General features: G+C 38.3%; 2 protein-coding genes across 2 annotated transcripts; both read right to left on the reverse strand.

The window, feature by feature from the left end:
• Window positions 1–269: 269 nt before the first annotated feature.
• Window positions 270–2,538, reverse strand: LOC145909414 (uncharacterized). The gene is made up of 7 exons (XM_082996805.1): window positions 2,487–2,538; window positions 2,256–2,384; window positions 1,672–1,832; window positions 1,312–1,474; window positions 878–1,068; window positions 584–725; window positions 270–313 (listed from the first exon to the last, which is right to left on the reverse strand). Exons 1-7 carry the CDS (start codon window positions 2,536–2,538, stop codon window positions 270–272), a joined length of 882 nt encoding a protein of 293 aa, XP_082852931.1.
• Window positions 2,539–3,691: 1,153 nt separating this feature from the next.
• On the reverse strand, window positions 3,692–9,270 carry LOC145908327 (TGF-beta receptor type-2-like). Its single transcript, XM_082995584.1, has 10 exons — window positions 9,032–9,270; window positions 8,386–8,554; window positions 7,881–8,127; window positions 7,376–7,479; window positions 7,174–7,309; window positions 6,283–6,461; window positions 5,666–5,848; window positions 5,263–5,409; window positions 4,816–4,946; window positions 3,692–4,316 (listed from the first exon to the last, which is right to left on the reverse strand). Exons 1-10 carry the CDS (start codon window positions 9,263–9,265, stop codon window positions 4,101–4,103), a joined length of 1,746 nt encoding a protein of 581 aa, XP_082851710.1. The 5' UTR covers window positions 9,266–9,270; the 3' UTR covers window positions 3,692–4,100.
• Between the last annotated feature and the right edge of the window lie 546 nt (window positions 9,271–9,816).

Here is a 9,816-nt window from a genome sequence, read left to right on the forward strand (position 1 = left end):
TATATCAGGTGGCATCTTAACACATACATTGTCAGAAAACACTTGGTTAACCACTCACCTTGCAGTATGGGGACTCTTCCGGAGTATGGGCTTCAACATAAATGGCCATTTGGGGAAGTTCGTTAGCTGTGAAGCTGTACACATAAGATTGACACCTTCGATCAATTTCGACATCAACTGGTTCCGAGGGCAGGTATTTCTGGTCGCTGCAGGGGCCTCTGAAGGCTGCAGTACATTTTTCAGATGTTATACTTACGACGATAAACATGTCACAAACTTGTACCAATGTTAGTGAGTATGTAATGGTTTCTAGCTGTGAGAATGAAATAACACATGTATGTGTCAAAATATGCACAATTGGTTTGTAAATTAAAAGAAAACAGTGGTTCAATGTTGTGATGTATGTATAGTAGATAAACTAAACTCAGGTAGTTAATGTCATGAAAAGAATATTATTTATATTTATCATAAACCAATAAGTTATTTTTAGCATGCTATATATGTTAGTATTCCTAGCAGTCTACCTAATAGTAAAGGGAAAATGCACAAAAACTTGTCAATTAGGCAACAATATGTTACTTACGTGACATTTCGATGTGAAAACGTGTCACTCTTCCCCTGGCCATCCCACTGATCAACTGTATCCTCAATTTGCCACCTGTGACAGAATAAACCCCACTTTCCCTGATAGTCTGTGTCGGTGTGTAATGGTCATCACTGACAATCTGCCAAAAAACAAAAGGTTTGTTACTTATTGCTTAGTAACACTTCATGAAACTTTCAGTTTTAAAGCTGAAACCAATTACTTTCATTCAAGATGGATAATCAGCCTTTACCAATATAGCTATAACTGCATTGCTCCAATCAGAATACTTACCAGTAACACATCCGATGGTGCCATTTCAAATATTTCAACTTCAACATGAATGTTAACACTCTCAAAGGGGATTTCATATTCCCACTCAATAAAATGCATGGGAATATAACAAGAATCACAGCCAAGCAATGGATAGGTAAAAGAACCAAGGTGGACTGGCAACCAATCCACTTGTTGTGAAAATGTTGTTACTGAAAATAGTTGATGAAACAATATGAGCTACAGACGCCAATGCTGTTTAACATATTAATATACATATGCAAAATGCAATGTATGGAAAGATTTACAATTGGAATGTATGTTTAAGTTAAACTGACACACTACTGAAAAAATCTAGTTTAAATACTGCACCAATTCATATCAATTTACAAACATCATACAAACTGGAATATATTTCCAACAATATCAAATGTATAACATGCATAAAATATTACCCAACATGAATTCAAATTCAACATATTCAAACTTCCTTCCAGTAAAACATTCAATATAAAGATGTGCATCTGGTGAATCATCGCATTGGTGGATGGCCTGGTAGTTTTCACCGGTAAATGTTCCAATTACTTTGTCTTCGTCATAGCCTGCAGAGTTCATAACCTGAACAGACACAGTATATACAAAATTTAATACATGTGAACGGTGAATAATAAAAGTGAGTATGGACCCAGTTCTAATCTTTCAATTATGACAGAATTTTAGCCACCCAAATTCTACAAGTGCACCTTACCTTTGTTTGAAATCTATCGTCTCATTACTACAACAATAAATAAACAGATAAGTTTATGTAAGTGTACCTTGCACACACCCCCTTTTCCAAGTGATCCATCCTTTACATAAACAACATAGTATCCCCTGCTTGATGTTCGTACCAGGCTGCCAATCACTTGACATGATGGGTCATTGTATTGTAGACTGACTCGATTGTAACCAAAGGCAGATTTCCAACAGTTGTTATCTATAGTAACACAATGTATTATGAGAAAACACTTTAACACAAGTCTCAAACATTTGAGTTGTATGTTAGGTTCTGGTTGTTATCTAACGTTTGTTTACAAACACAGCTGAGCCAAGTGAAGTTGGATTTCCCGCTGCGCCTCTTTAAGGCCACCTTGCGGCATCAATATTTTTAGTATTTTGTCTGTTAGGTTGCGCACAATACACACAATGCAGAATTATAGCTCAGGCACAAATTGTACCTGGATTTGGCACGCTTGACTGACAAACCATTCGTGAACACCATGCGAAAACCAAACTGTCCAGATTTCCATCAAACAAACATAAATAATGACTGGAGTTGTCAACATTATTTAGACCGCGCATTTACCACAAAAAATAACAAATACTGCTGGTTTTACCACGAAATGAACAATTAATACACCTTCTTGGAGGAAGTCATTTGGAATCATAGGCGGTGGAGGCGGGGGAGGGGGAATAATAAAAGGTGGTTTCCGAAACCGTGGAATTCGTGGCGGTGGAGGTGGTGGTGGGAATGGTGGAGGAATCATTCCTGTAACGTTTAAATAATGTTAATGCTTAAATACGGAAACTAAGCTGGGGTAATTAAAGGGGAAATAAATATAACTTGTAAATAAAACAGTAGCCGACTTACCGAAAACTAGTTCGCTCCATATCAGAACAAACAGAAGAGATTTGTTATTCATCTCAATTGCTCCACTTGTCTGCTCTGTACTTACTGTGTACTTTTATGCCTAATTTAACAACTCTCTTTTCAAACAATGATGCAACTATTTTGAAGTAAACATAACGTTCTACTTACACCTAAATCATATGGAGATAAACTCGATAAATAAATATAGGTACCTAAATCGATACAGACTAGCTGCATAGGCAATCACCTCCACAATCCGATCACATATATATAATTCGGGATGTTACGTTTTGTATTCAGTACACATACAGGCAACGAACATAAGTCGTCCAAAAGGGGGTCTCGAAAAATGCGCAAGTAGTCGACAGGTCTGGACATCTATCATTTTGAAGCAATTACAACTTTACCATTCCAGTGGATCTTTATATTCATATATTTATTATGTAGAACCTGCGTTTGTTTCATTAAAGATTAATAACTGACAAAAATGTTCCGAAGCTATTTGTTTACAAAAGTATACATTTAAAAGCTAATAACTTTCAAAAGTACATGAAAGCAAATACATATCACAACAGGTTCCGAACAGAATTTTAACCCTTGTAAATACCTCCCCGTGCCTCCCCCTTTTCGTCGAACCTCTAGTGATTCACAGAGACAACGGGCGGAAATAGCAATAAGCCATTTGAATCGCTTAACAATAGTACGCTGATTAGTAGCTATAATGTTGTGATTATACATTTGTCCCCTGTTGTTGTTGCTTCTCTGTAATATAACGAATATGTAGGCAAAGCAATTTAGGTAGCTATTTAAAATACGCAGTCCCAAAAAGTGTTTCCTACCCATGCCATACTTTAGTTTGCGCAACAAGAAGTAGTGGTTCCCATCCCTATGGATCCAAAATTTTAAGGGCACAGGTTGCATGTCGATGCCTATCGGTCAGAAATTTTGGATTTATTAAGTCTCTCAATACTTTCTAATTGAGATTACAAGCCATCACGTAACATGGTGTTCTTGGTTCGATTTTCCAATTACGGTATTGGCGTTTTGTAGTTTCGATATATATAGGAGCGGGGGAGCGTTTGAGGCCAATACATGTTGCTTGTCATACATAGTCTATGAGGAAGCTGTTAAAAACGTGGCATAAAATAGGTTTTGTGTAACCCCATGTGTTTGACTAAAGCAAAAATACCAAGCTAAAGCAAAAATACCAGGATCGGGTGATTGTATAATGAGGTACACACACAAACACATAGGCACGTAATAATGCAAAACAGCGCGACAAGAAAGGCGTTGGAGGAACAATGGGAAACAGGAAAATAGAAAAAAACGTTGCTTCTTGCCATACATTATCAATAAGAACATCCACTAAGAAACGTCATCACATTTAAAGATACAAAATTGACTATATTCCAAAACAAAATTCAACATGATCTGTCGTATAGTAATACAATTTATAAGGGTATTACACCAACGGTACTGTAAACGAATCTGATATTTGAAAAGGAAAACTTAAACCCAAGGCGCTTATAACATAGAAATAGGCGTCATACATTGCAAAATCATGAAACATGTGTATTTGAACTCTATGCTATTTTGTCTCGTTCCAAAAACCATTCAAACGACAGTCGATATGACCTCGGTCATTTTGTTAACCTCATTTTCCTTATCAACTCGACGTTTCTCTTCAACGTCAACATCGATGATGTCAGTGTTGACGTCATCCATGCCGCGAAGTTGCAGCAGACGCTCGTAGATGCAACCGGCAGTGATGCGAGATTCCGGTTCATAATCCCAAGCCTCATCCAACATCTCGATGAAGAAAACCATTCCCTGTGTTTAGCAAAAGGAAATCTGTTTAGTCATGACAGACAGTATGACGTATTGAAAAGCTCGATTTATTAATTGTCGAACCCGGATTCTTTTGCCTGAAGTAATCCGAATCTTAATGCGCTACTTTGTCAATTAGAAAATGGAAATTACAAAAGATATGTGCTCACTATTTATATCAAACTATTTCCCTATGTTAATGTACAGTTATTTGCGAAACTTAAGAAATATGATACCAGATTTGATGTAGTAATGTGGCCAAAACAGGCTCATCGTAATATCTAATGCGTCATCGCAACACCACGTGTGTCTTCTTAGTGGCAACATAAATCTCCTTACAAAAAGTATCATTAGTTCAATGACATCGCAACTAAGCTGGATCAAAGCATTTTTTCCCAACAAAAATTGAGCATGAAAAATTGTTCCCAACGAGGTTTAAACTCACGACCAAGGGCAATCACCACTTCTCTACCGACTGAGATACGAGAGCAGAAATACTCACTTTGTGATCTTTCCAGTACTCTGGTATGGTTGGTCTCTGTTTCTCGCGACAAACCAATTTCAACATCTGGGCTTTAGTCGGATGATCGGTGATCTGTCCTCCGAACGGTGGCATATAAGGAGCTGCCGTACCTTTATGCAGTTAACAAGCTTTACAAAAACTCAAGAATATAAAAACATTGCAACTGTCACCTTGAGAAGCGTTAGTGGTGTACATTTATGGTGGTAAAAATACCAAGTTTTTCAATGTTAGGGTTCTTACGTTTCAATACATTTTATGTTATGGTAAAAATAAATGATGAAAACCCGGAAAGAAAACAGGTTTTACATATTTAAGATCATGAATATTTGTTTTAAGTTCGACCCGTATTTGTCCTAGTTTCAACTCTAACCTCGTCTCATTGGAACGGTTTAATAAAAGGTTTTGGTACGTTATTAAAAGCTCTACCTTCGCTATATTCACATCGGTTGGCCATTTCCCACAGAACGAGCCCGACAGCGTAAACGTCCATTCGCTTGAACATTTCAATGTCAGTAAGATTAACGAGTCTCTCCAGTAGCTCTGGCGCCATGTAGCGGGAGGTACCAACTTGACCTTAAACAAATAAAAAAGCTCTTTTGTCTTTGATTTCATGACACTTTCCTGTGGAAAAATGATATTGCAGGAACTAATGGTTTCGGCTTGACCTGTTAGTATTTAATAGAAGTGTAACTTAAATGTTGGTCCAAAGTTACATTTGAATAAATTTAGATTCTTTACATTTAAATTTACGTGAGCCCAAGCATTATGAATGTACACAAATTATAAAAATTTTGGGTTTGGTATATTTTTCTTGCACAAATTTTCTTACCTGCGTTTGAAAGTTCGTCCTGGGTCAGCTCGGGATCCAACTTCAGTGAGAGGCCGAAATCAGCGAGGACACAAGACGCACAGTCGTCCTTCACCAATATGTTTGAACTTTTTATGTCTCTATGGGCGATTGGTATTTTCGGCCTCCCGGTTGCATCATTCTCGGCGTGGAGGTATGACAAACCTATTGAAGGAACTTAAGTTTATGCATATTCTATAAGCTATAGAGTTTTCAACATGACATTAACATGTTCCCTACTCCTCCTTTTAAACATTATAGGGTGCGGAATATGAAGAATATAAAAAATAAAAGTTTCTGGTTCTAAAATCGATAGCAATATATAAGAGAGCATTTACAAAAAAAAATTCCTTGCATACACTATATGTTCGATACAGTGTGTACACCCTGTCTACAGTTCTCAATGAATACTATGGCTCTTTTTGCACACATAAGAATTGAAAAGATTAGGACAGGGAATCTATTAAATGACGACAATCAATGGTATTGGTTTATTTCATGTTATTTGTCGCATAGACCCCTTGACAAAATCAAATATAAACAACAAGCTATATCCTGGCCTGGTGGTAGATCCTAGCATAAGGTAATGTATCACCAACCTTTGGCAATGGAACGAGCCATATCACAAAATTGAATCCAGTCTAATACGTGATTCCTCAAGAACTCTGACAGGCTTCCTTGTTGATAATATGCGGTGACGAGCCAGTATTGCAAATGACCGCGGACCGTGTGTTGCTCAGATGCGTAGAATTCTATGATGTTGTCGTGTCGCATCCACCTGTGGCATAAATACGCCTTTTATAGATTCTCATTACACTTCCAGTCGATAAAAATCTAAACATTAATGCAGGAAAATACACAACAGGGTTCGAATTAGCGGTAAAAAAACGTATCGCAAAAACGTTACAACCTAAATTCCAATACTTAAATTTTGCTTCGTACGCGATTGTGCATTACGCTTAAAACCTGCTGTTATAAACTCGTTGACGTAATATTTGTTTGGTCATACATCGCCATCATTTCATTGACTTGCGCAAAAGAGGCTTGACAAAATACGAGGATTAAAAGAAAATAGTCGTTGACATTGCCAAAAAACGTTATTAACGTTGTTTGCATCAGCGCTTGTTGCGTGTACGAATAAATAGATAAAGGAGGATGCGGCGCCTTATAATCTGCTGCGTGTTGCATCGCAATAATCTCATAAACGGGTCGCAACAACCCAAAAACGGTTCGCAATTTGCGAATTGCGAGCTGCTAATTCGAACCTTGCACAAAAAATATATTAATTAGTCCCTGAGCATATATACTTTCAGAAATAGTCACTTTGAGCTAAACGTATGGACCAAACGTCGAAATATTCAGAACATAAAGCGATCGAAGTTTGTTGTTTCGAATGGTTGATAGATATTTAATGTTGGTATTAATGGGCTGACTTTTTCTAATAACCTTTTTAGGTTTGCACCTTGGAAATAGCAAAAACAAGGACTTACCTCTCAGCAAGCATATCTTTCTCCTGTCTCCAGGCGCCGTAGTTACGCAGTCGGAATATCTTCACGGACACGATCTGCGGACTCGAGTCATCCTGCTGGAGTTTTGCTTTTCGGACCTCGGCGAAACGACCACGCCCTTAACCCAGCGAAAGCATTTGTCTAAAGTTACGGAAACCTATAGTTTAAAGTATCAAGGACTTACCTATCACCGAGCCTGTTAGCTCGATTGGCAGGTAGTGGTCGTTATGGTTGAGGGCGTTACCACGCGATCCCCTTGTGTATTGGGTAGCGACGCTCGAAGAATATCTGAAACGTTTTGGATCAGATCAAAAGTAATTAGGGAGCAATGAAATTTTTCGTAAATCAGGGCAATTTGTTTATGAAGCAACAATCGTTTATCATACATTCGTTACTATTTTGAGAATAAAAATACTGACCCATACTGTTAAAAACATTTTTTATTTATTCAAAAAGGTTTCGGAAACAGCTTATGCCATCATTAGTTGAAAATGACGTGCTTGGTCTATCACCAGGATTATATGGAGCTGACCTGATTGGCGTCACAAGTCATAGCTAAGGCTTTTGATAAATATATTTTACCTGCTTGCACTGTAAAGCAAAGGCTACTAAGGAAGCAAGGCATGACGTAGTCTTCGTATGTGCATCGTAGTCATTAAACATAATATTTAGGATCAACATCTCTGTACCTGCATGCCGAGTAGCTGCCAGTGTGTTTGCAGCTTTCCTCCCAGCCCACATCAATCAGACTAGCGTCGTCGGACGACAGACGACTGCCACTCGTCATCTTGCATTTGTACTCTTCCTCCTTGTGGCGGCATCTCCGCATCAGGAACACTATTAATCCAAGGATGAGGAGCACAAAACACCCGCACACACATCCGACTATGATCGGAAGATTGTTGTCCGTCACTTCTGCTTCGGTGGAATGCATGTCTACATATTAGTTTTGGTATTGTTAACATGCACGAAATTTCCTATTATTACAATATTGTGGTCACATTCCCTTTGATACGATTTTTCATGCTTTCAATATCCATCGTACCTTAGGTACGTTGTAAAGTGCGACCCAGGTGACATCAATATATAAGTATTGTAAAAATGAATAGTGCAACTTTCTTTATGCATGATCACTGATCCACCTTAATTTCCGTGACGATTTCTCAGAACAACTGTAAATTTACAAAATCTCACCGTTCATTGGAGGTTCGATAAATCTCCGAAACAGGGTTATGTTGTTGCAGGCGTCATGACCACACTCACACAACACTTCCCCATCGTTGTATTCCTCACACTTTCCAGCTATTTGATCGTCCCGAAAATTTAAGCTCAGTTCCTTGCTGCTGTCTTCGCATAGGTTTTGCTGAACGTAAAAATCGTTAAAGATTGTCTTTTGAATTACATTTATACATTTATATTTGCTATATACAAAAAAAAGTTGAAACTGCAGGTAGTTTACAAGACAATGTGAACCAATCGATAAAATACTTCATGGCCTGCTCGATGTTGCAAAAATCGTTCAAGATGTAAAAGTCGTTCAAGATGTAAAATTATATAGTCTGGTATTTCTTAGCCATAATTGGCGCGTCAATCTTATTATTTTTCTTTAAACTTTCGCTTGGTCAAATGCAAAATCGTATCACGTACAAAGGAGTGCAAAAGATTATAAAGTCATGAATTGTTGTGGACTGGAGGTAACCTATTCCAGCATTCAAATTCGCTTTATTGGAACGCATCAGCATAGCGCTGAAACGCCGCGTTTCTACACAATACAAGCAGTATCGTTTTCTATGTCGTAAACAAACTGAGGCATACGGTCCGTTCAGGTGTGTGTACAAACCTGGGTGACACAGGATGAATAAATCGTATGTCCTCTGTCGTAGTCAAGTCGTATGGTTGTGTGGCACAAGGCTTTACATGTACAGTTCTGTAAAGGACAATCGAAGTTGCAGGTGGCACCAGAGCAGCCAGGCTTCAAACGAGCACCACATTTGTAACATTTATTTGCAGCTTCAGTAAAGGTCGTCAAGGCGATACAGGAGACTATTACCAGAGTTAAGCGACCTAGCTGCATTGTGTGATACTGAAGAAGAATAGAGCCGTTAGACTACGTAAATTTGCAAGGATGTGTGTTTGTTTGATTCCACACGCATTCAAAGCAAATGAATGTCCTTGGGGACCAGTGCTGCTTCATGTAAGCTGCTTAACTTGCCAATTCAAGGCAAATTATCGATCGATAGCTTTTCATGCAATAAACCTGTACTTCGTATATTAACTCTAACAGCCTTACGCTAAGGGTTCGAAACCGAACAACACAACGAGTAGTAATAAAAAACGCATAGTTTTAGCGATGTTGTATCAATATGTGTAAATCTGATACAACTAGACCCAGTTTTATTTGACTCTTGGCCCTTTTTAGGTCTAGATTAATCCCTTAACTGACCTTGTCTGACATTTTACCGCCTGCCTGTGCTTCGGAATGTGAATATGCGCTCAGATATTGACAGTCGCAGAAGTCATTGAAAACTACTCGTCACGCACCGTCGCCTGGCTGTCGAGAGCGAATCGCCCAAGCGTGTTAATTTTTTCTCTCTTTCTTTCTCTCACTATTTACGCAAACACGAC

Source organism: Ascidia mentula, chromosome 7, assembly GCF_947561715.1.
Source record: "Ascidia mentula chromosome 7, kaAscMent1.1, whole genome shotgun sequence".
NCBI classification, from domain to species: Eukaryota; Metazoa; Chordata; class Ascidiacea; order Phlebobranchia; family Ascidiidae; genus Ascidia; species Ascidia mentula.

What these genes read in the sequence shown, in the direction of transcription:
- LOC145909414 (XM_082996805.1), bottom strand. Translation starts at nt 2,538, where the DNA reads ATGAATAACAAATCTCTTCTGTTTGTTCTGATATGGAGCGAACTAGTT. An exon ending in GAAAAGGGGGTGTGTGCAAG is followed by an intron (nt 1,475 to 1,671) that starts GTACACTTACAT and finishes GTGTCTGTTCAG; the next exon opens with GTTATGAACTCTGCAGGCTA. An exon ending in TGAATTTGAATTCATGTTGG is followed by an intron (nt 1,069 to 1,311) that starts GTAATATTTTAT and finishes AACTATTTTCAG; the next exon opens with TAACAACATTTTCACAACAA.
- LOC145908327 (XM_082995584.1), bottom strand. Translation starts at nt 9,265, where the DNA reads ATGCAGCTAGGTCGCTTAACTCTGGTAATAGTCTCCTGTATCGCCTTG. An exon ending in ATTCATCCTGTGTCACCCAG is followed by an intron (nt 8,555 to 9,031) that starts GTTTGTACACAC and finishes TTTTACGTTCAG; the next exon opens with CAAAACCTATGCGAAGACAG. An exon ending in CCGATGTGAATATAGCGAAG is followed by an intron (nt 4,947 to 5,262) that starts GTAGAGCTTTTA and finishes AACTGCATAAAG; the next exon opens with GTACGGCAGCTCCTTATATG.